General features: G+C 38.5%; 1 protein-coding gene across 50 annotated transcripts in view; it reads right to left on the bottom strand.

The window, feature by feature from the left end:
• UNC79 (unc-79 subunit of NALCN channel complex) overlaps positions 1-19,337 on the bottom strand; it is a 287,437-nt gene extending 268,100 nt beyond the window's left edge. For 36 of the 50 annotated variants that reach the window (XM_054240312.2, XM_078335677.1, XM_078335682.1 and 33 more), the window contains exon 1: positions 18,971-19,337. Coding sequence is in view for 33 of the 50 variants with exons in the window: in XM_017977311.4 (XP_017832800.3) it covers positions 18,971-18,992 (22 nt within the window). In the remaining 17 variants the exon portion in view is untranslated. The remainder of the gene's footprint in view (positions 1-18,970) is intronic. The other 14 variants (XM_078335656.1, XM_078335679.1, XM_035261347.3 and 11 more) reach the window with 2 other exon arrangements.
• Positions 19,338-19,718: the final 381 nt, after the last annotated feature.

Below are 19,718 nucleotides of genomic sequence, written 5' to 3'. Positions count from 1 at the left end.
TTATTCTGTGGAGAGCTGCTGGGCAGGTCTGTTTAAGTCTGCTGCAGCGGAACTCACAACTGCCTCTTTTCTCAGGTGCTCTGTCCTAGGAAGGTTGGGCTTTATTTATAAGCTCCTGATGTGCTGCTGCCTTTTTTCATAGATGCTGTGCCCCGCATGGAGATAGTCTAGTCACAGTCTGCCAGCAGAGGTGTTGCTCAGCTGTGGCGGGTTCTGCCCAACTGCTGTGTGAACTTCCTTGAGACAGTTAGGAATGGCAGACTGCCTTGGTATTAGTGGACTGCCTTGGTAGTGGTGGACGCCCTTCCCCCCACCAAGCTGGACTGTCCTGGGTCCAGCTGCGCTTGCTGCAAAACTCTCAATCTAGAGCATTTCAGATTGCTTATTTTGTGGGAGTGGTATCCACTGAGCCAGATCACCTGGCTCCCTGTCTCAGCCCCCTCCCTTTCAGTTGCATGAGTGGCTCTGTTTCTCAGGCATTCCAGGTGCTAGTTGAAACAGCCGCCCAGATTTGTGTGAGTTTCTGTGCGCCAACCCGTGGCACCAGCTGAAGCAGCCATGCTGGAAACTCGTGGCGCTTGGAATTTCTTGGTCTGTGGGCAGCGAAAACTCATTTGGAAATGCAGTGATAACTCACCCTCTGCATTGTTCTTGCTGGGAACTGCACTCCAGAAGTGTTCTTATTCAGCCATCTTGGATCCTCCCCCTACTTCTAAAGAAACTTTGGGTCAAAGAAAAGTATTGCAAGATAAATCAGAGAATATTTTGAACTGAATAATGAAAATACAACACTTGTAGAATGCACTTAAAGCAGGGCTTACAAATAAATGCATGGCTTTCAAGTGCCTATCTGAGAAAAAAAGATTTCAAATTAATAATATAGTTTTCACTTTCAGAAACTAGAAAAAGAAGACCTAATTAAAACCAAAACAAACCAAAGGAAGGAAATGGTATAAATAAGTACAAAGATTAATAAAATAGGAAACAGAGAAAATCATTGAAACCAAAAGTTGGTTGATTAATAAAATTTATAAACCTCTAACCAGACAGGTGAAGAAAAAAAGAGACATAAATTGCCAATAACGGAAATAAAAAAGGAACATAGCAACAAATTCCATAGATACAAAAAAAATTATAAGCAATTATTACAAATAACTTTATACCAATAAATGGCAACTAGACAAATTTGTCCAATGGACAACATGGACAAATTCCTTAAAAGACACAAACAGCCATAACTGACCTAAGAAGAATTTAAAGCAAACAAAAATGGTGCACAGCTCTTTATCAGTTGAAGAAACTGAATTTAAAATTTGAAACCTTCCCACAAAAAAAGAACCTCCAGGCTCTGATAGCTTTGATGGTGAATTTATTTTAAAAAATCAAGGAATCATTATCAATTTTACACAAATCCTTTCAGAAAATATAGAAAAGCAAACACTTCCCGACTCATTTTATGAAGCCAATTTTATCTTGATTTCAAAACCAGACAAAGATATCACAAGAAAACTACAGACCAAGATATCTCAAGAAAACACAGATACAAAACTCCCTAACAAAATATTAGAAAACTGAATCCAATAATATTTTTAAAAGATATACATTATGACCAAATAGGATTTAATTCAGGAATAAAGGAATGCAAGGTTGGTCTAATGTTCCAAAAGGCTCAAAGCTTTCTATCTAAGGTCAAGAACAAGACAAGAACAGTCACCCACATCACTTTTATTTAGCATAGTTCTGAAGGTCCTAGCCAGTGCAATAGGCAATAAAAAGAACTAAAAGGCATACAGATTGGAAAGGTAAATGTAAAACTATCTTTATTCACAAATGGCCTGACGATGCATGTTGAAAACCTTAAATTATATATATATATATAATTTATTTTTTAAAACTACTCATCAAATATGTGAGTGTGGCAGGGGTACAGGATGTAAGACCAACATGAAAAAGCTATTGTATTTATCAATACTAACAACAAATAATTATAAAATAAAACTTGAAAAAAAAATCCATGCACAAAAATACTTAGAAATAAATTTAACGAAAGATGTGACAACTCCCAATTATTGCAAAAGAGAATTAAACAAGACACAAATACGTGTAGATATATGTCATCCCAAGGATTGGAAGACTCAGTGTCATTAAGAGAGTAAACCTCTCCACGTGGATCTATAGACCAAAATCCAAATAAGCTTCCTCTGAAGCAAATTACAAGTTGATTTTAAAATTTACATGGAAAGCAAAGAACTTAAAATAGCTGAAACAATTTTGAAAAATAAGAAAAAAGTTGGAAGACTGATTGTATGAAAGATCATATGCCGTCGACATAAGGATAGATGAATAAACAAAATGGAGGCCAGAAACAGACCCGCCACATGTATGGGTGACTGACTGTTAACAAAGGCACAGAGATAACCTAACAGAGATAAGATACAACTGGATATGGTACACGGAAATAATGAACTTCAAACTTTACCTCCCATTATACATAAAAATTAACACAAAAATGTTTACAAACCTAATTGTTAGAGATAAAACCATTAAACTTCTAGAAAAAAATACTGAAGAATATCTTCATGACATGGCTTTAGGCAAAGATTCCTTAAACGAGATACCAAAAGTGCAAAGGATAAAAGAAAATAATTGAAAATTGGCTTTATAATTTAAAAGTCTTGCTTCTCAAAAGTCATTGCTAAGAAAACACAAAGGTGGCCGGGCGCGGTGGCTCAAGCCTGTAATCCCAGCACTTTGGGAGGCCGAGGCGGGTGGATCACGAGGTCAACAGATCGAGACCATCTTAGTCAACATGGTGAAACCCCGTCTCTACTAAAAATTACAAAAAATTAGCTGGGCATGGTGGCGCGTGCCTGTAATCCCAGTTGCTCGGGAGGCTGAGGCAGGAGAATTGCCTGAACCCAGGAGGCGGAGATTGCGGTGAGCAGAGATTGCGCCATTGCACTCCAGCCTGGGTAACAAGAGCGAAACTCCGTCTCAAAAAAAAAAGAAAACACAAAGGTAAGCCACAGATTGGAAGCAAAATGTTTCAAAACAACAAACTTGTATTCAGAATATATACAGAATTCCTACAACTCAATAAAAAGACAAAATAAAAATAAAAATACACCAAAGATTGGGACAGACATTTCCTAAAAGAAGATAGACAAATAGTGAATAAGCACATAAAAAGATTTTCAACATCACTAATCCTCAGAGAAATGCTAATTAAAACCCCAAGATACCACTGCATACCAACTAGAATGACTGAAGTTAAATAGACTGTGAATACCAAGTGTTGGTGAAGATGCAGATCAACTAAAACTCCTACATTGCCGGTGGGAACAGAAAACGTTACAGCCACTTTGCAAAATAGTATAGCATTACCTTATAATGGTAAACATTTATTTACCATACTATCAAGCAATTCCACTCCTAAGTATTCAACCTAGAGCAATAAAAACATATGTTCACATGGAACCAGCTATGCAAATATTCATAGCAGCATTATTCATAAGGGCCCCAAACTGGAAACAATCCAAATTTCTAACAATGAGTAAATGAATAAACAAACTGTAATATACATAAGCCATGGACTATATAGAGCAATAAAAACAAACAAAATATCCATTAACCCAACAACATGAGTGACTCTCCAAAACATTATGCTAAATAAAAGAAGTCAGACAGAAAATACTGTGCACTGAATGATTCCATTTACATGAAATTCTATAAAAGGCAAAACTGAAAAAGAAAAGGAATGTCTTCCTGAAACCGGGAGTTGAAGGAAGGGATCAAGAGCAAAGGATACAAGGAATCTTTTTAAGGTAAGGATAAGGGTCTTAAGGGTCTTTTTTTTTTTGAGCCTGAGTCTCCCTCTGTTGCCCAGGCTGGAGTGCAGTGGCAAGACCTCAGCTTCTTTTAACCTCAGTCTCCGGGGCTCAAGCAATTATCCTGCCGCAGCCTCTCGAGTAGCTTGGGTTACAGGCATGTGCCAACATGCCTGGCTAATTTTTGAATTTTTAGTAGAGACAAGGTTTTGCCATGTTGGCCAAATTGGTCTCAAACTCCTGACCTAAACTGACCCGCCCACCTTGGCCTCCCAAAGTGCTGTGATTACAGGTATAAGCCACCACGTCCGGCCAGGATATGGGTCTTTATCTTTGTAGTGGTTACATGACTGTATATACTTAGCAAAATTCATCAATCTGCACTTTGCAAATTGGTGAATTTTATTATTTATCACTATTTCCACCTAAACCAAAAGAGGACAAAATGACACGTATCCTAATACATATGTATTTGGGTATGTCTAAATTAGAAGACATGGTGATAATAGTCAAATCTTGTACTTATTTATAATGAATAAGTTGAATTTATGCAAAGGAAGATAATATTCAACTGAATGTTGTCGACTTTTTTATTTATATCTAACATTTCAAATTGAGGGCTAAATAAATATATATTTCTATATACATGCAGAATCACCATGAATAGGCTAGTTCACATGTAGACTAATAAAGGTATATTGTATAGAGAATTCTAAAAAAAATCTAAACGAAATGAAGAAACAGAGTTTTAAAACATACAATAGAAAATGATCCATGCAGAAGAAAAGCAAAAAATACCCAACATATGTATGATAGGGATTGCAAGAGAAAATGCCAAACAATGGAACAAAACAAGTATTAAAACTGTATCTCCAGAAACTGTATTTCCTAAAATTAAAAAAAAATCTTGAAATTATTGAAAGGACATACTGCAATCATTTCAGCATGACCAACAATGAATCACATTATAGTTAAGGCTACTTAAAAGATTTTTAAAAAGACTAAGCCACCGAGAAAACAAGATTGTCATTGGAGTTTTCACCAATCCTTAATGCCAAAAAAAAAATGATGTGACAAATTTAAAATAAGTAGGTGAAATATAAGTCAAAGATTTTATGTCCACTCAAGCTGACTTCCTAGTACAAAGTTGCAAACTATTATAAACTTGCCAAAACTCAGGCACTAATCGATTCTGTAAGCCCTTCCTAAAGAATCTATTAGAAATGGAGATTTGGACAACCAAAAAGACTGAAAGACAGCAGTATAAGAATGAGTGATGAAAATCTTTTATGAACAAGCAAGAACTCAGAGATTTTATTACCACCAGGCCTGCTTTACAAGAGCTTCTGAAAGAAGCATTACACACAGAAAGAAACAACCAGTATCAGTTCTTCTAAAAATATACCAAAAAGTAAAGAGCACCAACATAAAGAAGAATTTACACCAACGAATGGATAAAACAGCCAGTTAACATCAAAGGGCAGTAACCCTAAATTTAAATCGACTAAATCCCTCAATCAAAAGACACAGCCAAAACCCAACGGCATGTTACATCCAGACCTGTTTCACAGGCAAGGATACACAAAGACTAAAAACAAAGGGATGGAGAAAGATTTACCAACCAAATGGAGAGCAAAAATAAATAATAAATAAATAAAAAGCAGGAGTTGCAATTCTCATATCGGATAAAATAGATTTTGAAGCAACAAAGATATAGTGGTAAAAGGATCAATGCAACAACAAGAGCTAATGATCCTAACACCCAGATACATAGAGACTTAGACACAATGTGACAGAAAATTAATAAGGATATCAAGGACTCGAACTCAGATCCAGAACAAGTAAACTTAATAAATATTTATAGAGCTCTCCACTTCAAATACACAAAATAAACATTCTAGTCAATACCACATCACACGTACTCATAGGTTTAAATGAAACATTGATTGGCCATTATTAATACCCATTTTTTTTTAAGAATAAAGCAATATTTCCACTCACTCTCCCTCTTTCTCTTCCTCTTTCTTCCTCTCCTTTACTCATTTTTTTCTTCTTTCCTTCACTCAAAAAAAAAAAAAAGAAATCAACTTGTAAACCTCTAGATCCCGGTCGGCAATGTCTCTCTCATTGCTTGAATTCCTTCCTTCCCTTACCTCCCTCCCTCCCTCCCTCCCTCCCCTCTTCCTTCCTTCCTTCATCCCTCCCTTCCAAAAAAAAAAAAAGAATGAGTGATGAGTATTAAATATAAATTACCTGTAACACAAAACTAAACCATGATTATAAGAAAGAAACTGTAGTAGATATAATACAATTATCAAAAATCAGGGGGCATGGAGGGCATATGGATAGGATTGCCTAGTAGGTATTAATTGCAAACAAAATGACACTATGTTATATCAGATACTGGGTTAGAAGGAGGGGAGGTTACAAGCTAATTGCAATATTATTCAATATAGGGAACTAACAAAAACAAGCGGACTAGCAGTATTATATAGAAGTATTAGTATAAAGTTAACCAATAGAAAAAATGAGCAAATAAAACCCATTGCATAATGAAAGAGTTTAGATATAAAAGGCATAAAAATAAAACAAGATGATAGAACTGAGGCCAAACATATTAATTATATCAGTAGATGTAAATGGGCTTAACTCATCTATTAAAAGAAAAGGATTTTCAGATTGGCTAATAAAGCAAAATCCAACACTATACAGAATACAAGAGACACACCTAAAACAAAGAGATTCGAAAGAGTTAAAAATAAAAGGATGGCTAAAGATATATCAGGTAAACACAAATGAAAAGAAAACAGGGTCTGGCCGGGCGCGGTGGCTCATGCCTATAATCCCAGCACTTTGGGAGGCCGAGGTGGGTGGATCACGTGGTAAAGAGATCGAGACCATCCCGGTCAACAAGGCGAAATCCCGTCTCTAATAAAAATACAAAAATTAGCTGGGCACAGTGGCGCACGCCTGTAGTCCCAGCTACTCAGGAGGCTGACGCAGGAGAATTGCTTGAACCCAGAAGGCGGAGGCTGCGGTGAGCCGAGATCGTTCCATTGCACTCCAGTCTGGGTAACAACAGCCAAACTCCATCTCAAAAAAAAGAAAAAAGAAAAAGAAAACGGGGTCATAATCATAATACCTGACAAGGTGGAATTCAGACCAAAAAGCATTAAAATAGATAAAGAAGTGTACTTTATAGTGTTTAAGGCTACAATTCACAATAAAGATATTAGTTATTAGTATTAATGCACCCAGTAACACAGTAATAACTTTGATTAAGCAGCAACCTATAGAAGATACAAGGAGAAATAGACAGAAACACACTAACAAAAGGAAACTAACATACCTGTCACAATCCAAGATCAAGTGGATTAAAATTTTTAAAAAGGTATAGAAGACCTAAACAACACTGACAAGGTAGATCGTATACATAAACATCAAACTCATATTATTGTATCAATAATAATAGAGATTACAACTTCAAGTACAGATGTGGTATTCAGAAAAATTGACTAAATCTTTGATACAGCAAAAACCTCAAGTGCTAAAAAATAGAAATAATGTAACTAGCATCCTCAGACCATAAAACAATAAAATTAGAAATCAACGACAAAACAGACAAACAAAAATACTCTTCCACATGGAAATTTATACACTTTTAAACCACTCTTAAAGGCAAATATACAAAATTCAATTGCAGAATTTCTTGAAAATAGTTATAATAAAGCCTGACAGTATCAGAATTTGTAGGCTACAACTAAAGGAAATGTCCAAAGAAAAATATATTGTACAAAATGCCTATATCAATAACAGTTTTTTAAGAAAATAAATTAACAACCAACTCAAAAAGCTAGAATACCAAAATAAAACAAAGAAATCAAGGAAAAAGTAATAAAAAATTAATAATAAAAACTGAAATTAATTTAGAAATGCCAAAAACTGGAAGTAATAAATACATCAAAATAACTGGGTTTTTGAAAAAGAAATCAGAAAAATAGATAAACCACTAACTAACCCAATTTTTAAAGTGGGCAGGGGAGAAAGCACAAATACACAACATTTTTTTTTTCAGAAGCAAGATGTTGATGATTTGTTAAAGAGAATGAGTTCATCCGGGGTACATAATAACCATAAGTACTTTCACTTTAATGCGTTTTCTCTTGTGTCTGGTGTGGTAAGTAAAAATTTCACATAAAACAAACTATCACCCCTGAATATACAACACTAAATACAGTCTTCCCTCAGTATCCACCAGGGGTTAGTTCCTAGATCCACCCCCACCCCCCAACCTCCTGCAGGTACCAAAATCCTTGGATGTTCAAGTCCTTTATATAAAATGATATCATGGCTGGGCGTGGTTGCTCATGCCTGTAATCCCAGCACTCTGGGAGGCCAAGGCAGGTGGATCACAAGGTTAGGAGTTCGAGACCAGCCTGGCCAATATGGTAAAACCCCCTCTCTACTAAAAATACAAAAATAACTAGCTGGGCCTGGTGGTGCATGCCTGTAATCCCAGCTACTCAGGAGGCTGAAGCAGGAGAATTGCTTGACCCTGGAAGGCAGAGACTGCAGTAAGCTGAGACTGTGCCATTGCATTCCAGCCTGGGTGTTACCAGGCTGTCTCAAAAAAAACAAAAGATATAGTATTTGCATATAACCTATATGCACATCCTCCTGCATACTTTAAATCATCTCTAGTTTATAATACCAATACAATGTAATGCTGTAGGAATAGTTGTCATACTCCATTTTTTTATTTTACTATTATTTTTTATTGTTTTTTTTCCCAAATATTTTTTATCTATTGTTGGTTGAATCCATGGATACAAAAACCCCCAGATACAGAGGTCTGACTGTATACATTAGAAATAACAAGTAAAAATTAAACATCAAAACAGAGGAATTTTTAAAATTTCTAAGAGACTCATTTGCATAATTTTGTGCAAGCAAATTTGAAACTTAGATGAAATGCATAATTTTTTAGAGAAATAAAACTTACCAAAATTGACCCCAGTAGAAACAGAAAGTCTAAATAGAACAGTGTCATACAACAAATAGAGAAGGAAGCTAAAGAGTTCCACTACAAAAAAGCACCAGGCTAGATGGTTTTACTGGGGAACTACAAAAATCATTTAAAGATCAGATAACACCAACGCTATTTAATTATTCCAGAGTATAGAAAGGGAAGCAAAATGTCCAGGCTCACTTTATGTAGTGAGTATCACTGTTCCCAGTTCCTGACTAAAATTACTTCCCACCCTACCCCCCAAGAAAAACACCTATGAACCAATCTAACCTACTAATATCAATGCAAAAATTCTTAAAATATGACAAAATTCAACCCAGCATATTAATAAAGTTAAAAGAGGAAGCAATATGGTCTCTCCATAGATGCAGAAAATGGATTTGACTCAACACCTATTTAGGTTAAAAAAAAAAAACTTAACAAAATAAAAATTGATAGATACTGCCTTAGTATATTATCTCAGTCCAAAAGAATATCTTACTTAAAAGAGAAATACTAGAGGCTTTCCTACTAAACTAAAACACAAGCCAAGAACACCCACTCTCTCTGCTATATTTTACATTGTATTGGAGATATTTACCAATGCAATTAGAAAAAAGAAAGCAATTAGAGGCATAAAAATTTAGTAGAAAAGAAAGGATAAAACTATTTTCTATTTGCAGAGCATATAATTGCATATCTTGAAAATCCAAAAGAATAGATGAAAAAATGGCTACAAAAAATAATTTCATAAAATAGTTATAAAATCAGCATACAAAAAATCAATAGCCTTCATGTATTCAAAATTTTTAAATAGAAGAAATGATACATCTCAATTATGATGGCAAAAAAAGGATGAAAGAAAATACTAAGTAAGAGCTCACTAAGAAATTCCAAAATTTCTATGAGAAAAAAGCACCCCTACGAAGGCATGGACTTCACTAAATGGAAAGACACGCCATGTTTTTAGAAAGAGTAAGATTTAGTATCAGAAAGATGTCACTTCTCCCTAAAGTAAGTTGTTCTATAAATGCAATGTGATACTCGCAAAAATACTATCAGACTTTTCCCTGGAGTTATTCGACTTGCTTATAAAATAATTCTGGAAGAATGAAAAAGATCTAATATAATGAAGGTTATGCAAAAAAAGAAAAATGAAAAAGAAAGCCGGTGAAACTTGCTTAACACGTTATTTTTAAGAACAAGGTTGAATGGGAGAGTGGAGATTCTTTAAAAATTCTCCACAAAAACTTAGCCTCCAGTTAAAATAAAGAGTAATAATGATCACAGGAGCAACTGTTGGCTTTCTATGAATAAGTCATGCCAAGTTCATTTCAACTTCCTACTTTTTAAGGGATCTAGACAGGGCATCACAGAAAAGTTTTAGAGAGTATATACACATCTCAGGAAAATAGGATGCACTCGGAAAATCATCTGTAAGCTCCTCTAGAGCCTAGGACCGTGCCCGACACATTATAGACACCCAATAAATATTTGCTGAATAAGAGAATAGACAAGTTCATGAAATACATAGATTGAGTGGTACCATGATGGGATAGATTTGTACCTAGTGAAACTCATATTTAAAATACATCGATTAATGACTCAAAGCTAACTTGAATAAAGTTATTTAATGGCATGACACAGGGCTTTTGTGCTTCTTTCTTCCTGTCAACACTTTTTTTTTTTTTGAGATGGAGTCTTGCTCTGTCTCACAAGTTGGAGTGCAGTGGCATGATCTTGGCTCACTACAAGCTCCCAGATCAAGCAATTCTCCTGCCTCAGCCTCTCAGTAGCTGGGATTACAGGCACCCGCCACCACGCTGGGCTAATTTTTGTATTTTCAGTAGAGACGGGGTTTCACCATCTTGGCCAGGCTGGTCTTGAACTACTGACCTCATGATCCACCTGCCTTGGCCTCCCAAAGTAGCATGCTGGGATTACAGGCGTGAGCCACTGTGCCCAGCCAACATTGTTATTTTGGATACTTCATATAGGAATGCATATGGTTTTGGTAGTTGATACAAAACCAGTGGAAGAATGGCTAATATGTCAGATTATAGAATCAGACATAACAATGAAATAACATTAATAAGACAAATTGTAATAAGGTTTGTAGTGGATTGAACTGCATCCCCCAAAAGGTATGTTCAAGTCTTAATCCTGGTACTGTGAATGTGACCTCGTTTGGAAGAGGGTCTTTGCAGATATAATCAAGTTAAGATAAGGTCATACTGGATTAAGCTGGGCTTCAAATCAAATGATGTGTGTTTATAAGAGGAAGGAGAGAGAGGTTTGAATACAGAGACACAGGCTGTGTAAAGATGGAGGTGGAGATTGGCTTGATGCTGCTATAACCAAGGAATGCCAAAGATTGCCAAGAACCCCCAGAAGCTAGGAGACAAGGAAGGGAGATTTTTCCCTAGAACCTACAGAGAGAGCACAGCCCTGCCAACACCTTGATTTCAGACTTCTGGCTTCCAGAACTGTAAGAGAATAATCTGTTGTTTTGCACCACCCAGTCTGCTAATTCATTACAGCAGCTCTAGGAAACTAATACAGGGTTAAACAAAGTCCTACATCTTTCAGCTGCACAAATAGAGAATGGAGTAAAACAGGCTTAGCAGTTATTCCTATGGAAAAGATCTGGCAGTTTTAGCAGGCCAGCAGCTTCATATTGCTACACAAAGAGCTAAGGGAATATTTCTAGGTTGAAATATAGATTCCATACTCTGCACTAGTGAGGGTCATATGAACGTATGAGGTATTGAGTCCTTTTACAAGTGCCAACCTTTTTTTTTTTTTTGAGACAGGGTTTATTCTGTTGTCCAGGCTAGGGTGCAGTGGTGCAATCACAGCTCACCGCAGCCTCAACTTACTGGGCTCAAGTGATTCTGCCACCTAAGCCTCCTGTGTAGCCAAGACCACAGGCACATGCCACCACACCTGGCTATTTTTTTAATTTTTTTTGTAGAGACAGGGGTTTTGTGATGTTACCCAGGTTGGTCTCTAACTCCTGGGCTTAAGTGATCTGCCCCCTCGGCTTCCCATAATCAACCAGTAGTCAAAATTCAGAAATACTTGGATTCAGAACATACTACACAATTCAGAAGAATAATTCAGTCCATCACACAGCAAACTTTTCTTTAACTTGAAAAAAATTGAACAACAATTAAATATAAACTTATAACTCTCTGAAGACTGTTTTTTAAGACTCTTAAAACTATAACTATGACAGCGTTTTTATAGTGTTCCCCATGTGCCAGGCACTGTTCTAAGCACTTTATCCTTTTAACTCTCTAAGCCTCACAACAAGTCTATGAGGTAAGTGCTATTTTATTTCCCTGCTCTTATTTTTTTACAGATGAGAAAACCTCAGAAAGTTGTTATCAATTTTAAAAATCTGGCCGGCACGGTGGCTCAAGCCTGTAATCCCAGCACTTTGGAAGGCAGAGGCAGGTGGATCACCTGAGGTCAGGAGTTCGAGGCCAGTATGGACAACATGATGAAACTCCGTCTCTACTAACAATACAAAAATTAGCCAGGCATGGTGGCGGGCACCTGTAATCCCAGCTACTCCAGAGGCTTAGGCAGGAGAATCACTTGAACCTGGGAGGTGGAGGTTGCAGTGAGCCGAGATTGCACCATTGCACTCCAGCCTGGGTGACCGAACAAGACTCTGTTTTAAAAAAAAAAAAAAAGTATATGTATACACGCATGCATTTGTGCATGTATATATACATACACACACGCATTTGTGCATATATATACATACACACACACAATCATATCCTTTTAAGTTTATTCTATTGAAGACCAAGTCCCTGAAACCAATAAAAACGAAAGATCCCTGAAAAGCTGAACACCACTCCAGTTTTAATCCCACATCAAATATCAAATGAGACTCACATGATAAACAGTATGCTGTCAGTAACAGTAGTCTTGAAAAGTCCAGAAGGAGAAAAAAACAAGACACCTAGAATAAATGGACTGAAAGAAGCTAAAAGTTCTAAATGAAATTGTTGAGTTTTTCATGCTACAGAAAGCTAGCATATTGATAAGAATACATTTTTGCTTAATATACTTTTTGATGCCGGAAATATTTCATTTCTAAGCCAATAGATATGTTTCTTTATGCAGAACTATCCATCTCTTTTCAAAATGTAAGAAATAAGTGCATGTGAATTTCCAACAGAATAATACTGCAAAATAAGAATCCCAACTTAAAGCTTATTTATCGGTTGAGTACCTAAAACTTGAACAGGATCCAGGTAAAACTACAGTCCGAAGAGTCCCTGACTTTAGATATATTGCCACTTTATCTTAAGAAAAACAGCTGGCTGTGTGCTGAAATTGCCTACCACTTTAGGAATCATCATTATTATTGTGAATACAGTAAGAGGAAAATTTAGCTAATCGGACAGAACCAAAACCAAGATGAATGTTCAAGAAAAATGTAACGTGTTATATAATTGTAAGTACTTTTGACAACTGTAGTTTTATTTTCCTGTAAGTCCATTTGAGGAGCATGCATTTTGTGCAATGTTCACACTGCAAAGAATGCAGAACTTCACATTAACAAAAATGTAAAATCTCCAAATTAATGATATCTCAAAACTTGGTTATGTAATCCTTCCTTATAAAAGGCATTTCATTCACCTTCAGTCATTTTTAAATATTCAAGAAACTATTTTTGTGCAAACACTATTATGCACTGGACAAGGGATTGCACACTGGAGATGCCGCGAGGAACATAATACAATCTGCACACAAAGTAAATTAAAGCAACCAACAAGAAGACTCATTGAAATGTAGTGTTAGCACACAAACAGGGCATACAGGGGAGGGGGAAAGCAGCAATCAGGCAGGATTTCAAAGCTAAGTATTGAGCAATACGTAGGCGTTAGACAGGCCAAGAAGCAGGGAAGAAGGCATTTCAGGCAAAAAGAGCATGATATATTGGAGGAACTAAAAAAAATAGTTCATTGTTACTGGATCAAAGAGGTAGAACAGAGATTGTTAATGATCTAGAATCAACGAGGCTTGAGAATGTGTTGAATAGTTATGGCAGAGAGTAAAATGTTGAGGAAGACTATGATTTTTTGACTTGGATAAATGAGCAAGGTGGTGCCATTTACTGAAACAACTGATCTAAAAAGAAGTACAAGTTTGGAACAAAACACAATGAGTTTGGGTTTGGGGTATGTACAAGATGCTTGGGTAGAGATGGAGGCCCGTAATTCCAGAAACATGTTTGGACTAGAAGATTGTATGTGGGAGGCATCTCATAGATGATATCATGCCAGTGGAATGTGGTGAAGAATCTGTGCGATTTTAAAAAAGAGAGAGAACTAATGATAGAATTCTGAGTGAACCTGATTTTTTAAAGGCAGGAAGAAGACAGCCCTAAGGAAAACTCTTGAGTCGAGGCCGGGCGTGTGGCTCATGCCTGTAATCCCAGCACTTTGGGAGGCCGAGTCAGGCGGATCACAAGGTCAAGAGATCAAGACCATCCTGGCCAACATGGTGAAACCCTCGTCTCTACTAAAAAATACAAAAATTAGCTGGGCATGGTGGCGTGCACCTGTAATCCCAGCTACTAGAGAGGCGGAGGCAGGAGAATTGCTTGAACCTGGGAGGCGGAGGTTGTAGTGAGATCCCGCCACTGCACTCCAGCCTGGCACCTGGTGACACAGTGAGACTCTGTCTCAAAAAAAAAAAGAAAGAAAGAAAAGAAAAGAAAAACTCTTGAGTGGGAAGAGCCAGAAAAGAAAGAAGAAAAGGAGAGTTTAAATTAGGAATGCAGCAACAAGTGTCAAATGATGCAGAGAAGTCATCTAAGACAGGGCTAAAAGCTGTTGTTCTTTTTGCAGCCACAGAAATGGTTATAGTAGGCACAATCTAATTTTTGCATATATTAATAAAACACTAATCGAGTTTTCTCTATAAGAAGTTTGCAACATTCTTGTGCGAAGATTTCTAAATGACTACAGATCGCAATGCTATCAAAAGAAGTACTTTTCTATTTTAGTGAAGTTACTATATAATGTGCAAAAAAAACAAAGAAAACTATCTATTGATTTCTCCAAGCATGGTCCTTACATGAAAATGGGAGAGGCATATTCAACTTCAAGGCATATTCCTAATCAGCTATACTCTTAAAAGTGTTTGTCTCTGATATAATCAAAATATATTTGGTTACTGGGAGGCTAGATCCAAACTTCATAATTATCCCCATTTTGGCAGCAAGCACAAGGTTTTACATTTGATGATGATTATAATAATAATTGCTAACATTTATTAACTCCTCATTATGTGCCAGGATCCTGTGCTAAGCACTGTTCATGAATCAGCTCATTTAATCTTCACAACAACTATTACTATCCCTGTTTTACAGAGGACACGGTCAGGGCTTAGAGATGTTAACTTGTCCAAGGTCACAGAGCTTAGAGGGAGCAGAGCCAGGATTCAAACCCAGCCAGCAGTCTGACTCTAGAACCCAACTCTGAATGTTTGCTGTTATGAAAAGCAGAGCTTCTTTTGAAAGAGCATACCCAAGGTACTTCCAATTGGTCAATTTGAATTCTTAGAAGACAGAGAAAGTTTAGGGTGGAGGGAGCTGGACTCCTCTTTAGAATTCCAAATAAATTTCATTTTTATCATTCCAAATTCTATATCAGTTATGCAAACATTTCACTACAGTGAACTTTATAAGGAAAAAAAGGATTTGGAGAAAAAAAATTAACTCTTCTGCAATCACTTGAAAAAATGCTGGGAAGCTTTCACCTCCAGTTTTGAGGCTCAGCAGATAGCACAGGAAACAGATTGAATATTTTTTTAAAAGGCTCCAAACTGTATCTTTGCTAAAACTAGCTGCCTCTCTCTCTCTCTCTCTCTCTCTCTCTCTCTCTCTCTCTCTCTCTCTCTCTCTCTCCCTCTCTCTGATGGAGTTTTGCTCTTATTGCTCAGGCTAGAGTGCAATGGTGCAATCTCAGCTCAGCGCATCCTCCGCCACTGGGTTCAAGTGATTCTCCTGCCTCAGCCTTCCAAGTAGCTGGGAATACAGGCATGCACCACCACGCCTGGCTAATTTTGTAATTTTAGCAGAGACAGGGTTTCTCCATGTTGGTTAGGCTGGTCTCAAACTCCCGACCTCAGGTGATCCACCCACCTTGGCCTCCTCAAGTGCTGAGATTATAGGCGTGTGCCACCATGCCCAGCCACTAGCTTCTCTTTCATCACTATTACTTATCGCATAAAAGAAAATGCCACTACATAAAACAGAAATCATTTTTCATATCTCTGTGATACATTACATTTCCAAGGTAAATCAAGTAATCTGGTTTGGATTGAAATGCAAGTATTTTCTTTTGCTGGTCCAACCAAACTATGTCTGCTTGTCAAACCAGTGAAATTTTTATCTACATCAAGAAGCTCCAAGAAGAAGAGTAATACAAATAATATTTTGACATTATATTAAGCCTAATTCTCTCTCCTCAGTCCTTAGGAAAGTGGTACTGTGCACATTGCTGAATGCAGAGGAGGAACGAGCTCTCCCATTCTCTCCTTATCTGGTAGTCTTCACACCCAGTAGAAGAAAAAAAAATTCCCTGACCTTTCCTTCTATTGCTCCTTCACCCTAGCCAAACTTCTACCAAGAACAAGGATAAAATGCTGCCAGTCTGTTTTCTTTTTATAAAAAGTATTTGTCCTTCATGAACGTCAACTATGCAGCCTATTGTCTTTTGCTTTACTTTCAGGTACATAATGTGCACTAAAATGTCAATCCACTCATGTTAGTGTATATTAAGAGAAAAAGAAGAGATTCCTAAATTACCTTCACTCTAAATAAGAATACCTAACAACACCCAAAGCATCCTTATCCTTTCCACAGCATACTCCCATTTACCTCCTTTGCCCTACAAAACCCCTAAGACTAAAGCAAAGACAGCTCCTACTACAATTCCTTACTTAAAAGATGGAAACGGTGAGGCACAAAACTATTAAGTTAATTGGCCAGTGTCTCACAATTAATCGAAGGACCTACAAAGCTTAAGTCCACATGTCTAGCTCCAAATATGGTGTCCTTTCCATCCTCTACAGATAAAAAAAATCTGCTTCACAAACATGTCTAAAATAGCTACTTAAGTCCACTAATAGCACTACAAAATCAAGTACACAGCTAGATTTTATTCACTGCCGAGGAAAGAGACAAGAAAAAGCATCCAGTGCATTTCAAAATATAACAAGGAAGAGAAAACACAGGAAAAGGACAGTAATACTCACTGGCTTTAACCTGAAATTACTTACGTAATATGTAACTATACAATCAAATGACAGGTGGTGTTTTTTCCTTTAAAAACCATATATAATAAAACCACTTGGCTTTATTATAATATATGGATGTGATATCCTCAAGTGGGAAGTTCTGCATGGATTCAAACTGTGTTACCATTTCTCAAAACAGAATGCACCCAATTTTTTTCAAAAACCTCTGTAAAAGCAAAACTTAATTTTGAGTGTAGATTTCACTTTTGGAAACATGCAAAAAAAATCACAAGAGAAACCTTCCTATATTTAGAGGAGATGGACTACTTAAAAGTGGGCAATGCTTGTCATTATCATAGCCATCATTTATTGAGTACATTCTGTGTGCTAGGCTCACTACTGAACCTTTTATATGTATTCTCTCACTTATAATCACAACAAGTCCATCAACATGATTAGCTCAGGTTTACAGATGAGGAAATAAAGTTCTGAGAGGTCAATTATCTTGCCCAAGGTCAAACAGTAGCAAAACTAAGAGTCAAACTCAGATCTTCCAGATTCCAAAAAACGTAAAGAAGCACAAGCACTGTGTGGTAGGTGGGCATGCACAATTTCTAATGAACCATCAATCTGAGAGTTCTATGAGCCTTCAGTTTATTCAATTCACCTGGTGAATAAACGACATACTGCATTTTATCATACACAAGATATTACCCTCAAATAATGAGACTACTGTTTTGTGTGTCTCAAAAAAAATGGCTTTAATAGCCATTCCTAAGAAAAATTACGAAGACTTTTAAGTAGTGACAGCATTATCCATATAATGTGTACTGCTTTGGAAGAAAGGAGTCATCTAGGTGAATAAGTTCTGGTATATTGTTAAAAATTCAAACTCATTGCTTCATAAAGACATCTTTTATTTACAATCAGAAGCTTAAGCTCCTGAATCCCTCAAGCCCTCAAGTGCACTCTGAAAAAGCCTTCACACTGATCAACCTACCAAGCACATACCGAAGGCCTACGAGTGCGCACTGCAATAAGACAGACTATGGGGATCATGTTAGAAACTTACTCCATCCATAAGGAGTTAGCTGGTTGCTTCCAACCACGCACAGTCAGTCATTACTGGGACAACCAAAATCCTCCGGTGCTATTTGCTACAGTTTACGTGTGCTGCCCTACAAAGGAAGCCTGCTCTTTGGAACGATAATTACATCAATTAGGTCATTTTCCCAGAGCCCCTTTCACTTTCTTGTAAGCACCGCATGGTTGTGGTTGGTTTTGGCATTGGTATTGGCATTAGTGAGTTAATTTTTCTCTTCCTGAATCCAGAATTCTGCCTGGCTCCCTGCTCCCTCCCGCTTCTCTCCCTTCTTGCCTCTTCCACCCGAAGTGGAAACTGCAGACTCAAACTCCCCTATGGCCCCAGCACCAAGAACTGGGCATGCTCAGAAGGCCAGGCAGGCTTTGGTTGCCACTGACAGTTCCCCGCCCCTGATTTGCCGCTGCCCCCCTTCCCCCACTCCAACAAGAGACACTGAAATGTTTATCTGAAAGATACGAGGCCTCTTTTTCCCGAGAATGACCCCATTTTAATTTCATTTTGCAGGGTCTCTGAGTCTTGCGAAACCCCAGCTCGAGCCCGAGGAAGACCGCATTGTTTTTCAGCACCGGGGACAGCGCCGCGCTGCCATTAACGTCCACCCTCCCCCACCTTCTCTTCCCCCCCCCACCCCCCACCCGCCCCAACCTCAGCCCCCACCCCCGCACCAGCACAATGCCAAGGTCTCCCAGCAGCCGCAAACGCCGCAGCTGCAATAGCTCCCAGCCGAGGCCGGGCCGGAATGCCGGGCCGGCTGCTACTTACACTGCTCCGCTTTGGTGGACATGGTGCTGTCCAGATGGAAAGGCTTTGCCCCAAAATCTGTGTCGTGTGAGCTCCCTCGCTCCGCCAGCGATGTTGCGAGGAAAAGAGTGCATACCCCCCACCCCCCACCCCCTCGCTTTCCCCCTCCCTTAGGCCCGTGTCGCTACCATTCGGACAAAACGCACATCAAATTGCAGAATTCGGTCCCGGAAGGTTAGGAAATCGCCCCCGGAGAAATGGGTGGGATTTAATAGGCGGCCAAAGGCTTCCTGTCCGTCCCCTCCTGGAGCTGCCCGCGTTGATGTGGGCGGGGAGACCGAAAGGAGAGAGCAGGCTGCGGCTCCTGGTGAAATGGGAAAATGGGCTCGACCGGGGGAGGAGTATTTCCATTCATAAGGCGCACGGAGGGGACGGGTGTTTCCCAGAGAAAAGCCTCTTAAAGCGCCGGAGTCCCCGACCATTTGGATCTCCCATTGGCGTTCTCCGGCCCTGTAAATCCTGCTCCCGGTGCAGCCCCCGGAGCCTCAGCGGGGTGACCGGAGAGGGACCCAGGTGCGTCCCACGCTTCGTCTCAACCTCGGGGAGGAAGGAGAGGGAGGCGGATCCGGGGCGGGCTGGAGCGCCGGGGCCGGAGGGCGCGAGGATGCTCCTGAGGACCGCGAGGAAGGAAATGCAGGAGGAACCCTCAGCATGGCTTCCCGGCGCGCCGCGGTCCCTGCCCTCGCCTCCCCTCTGCGATGGGCTGGCC

This window comes from Callithrix jacchus, chromosome 8 (assembly GCF_049354715.1).
Source record: "Callithrix jacchus isolate 240 chromosome 8, calJac240_pri, whole genome shotgun sequence".
Taxonomy (NCBI): Eukaryota; Metazoa; Chordata; class Mammalia; order Primates; family Cebidae; genus Callithrix; species Callithrix jacchus.
The sequence above is the reverse complement of the archived record's forward strand: the minus strand, read 5'-3'. Positions and strand labels throughout refer to the sequence as shown.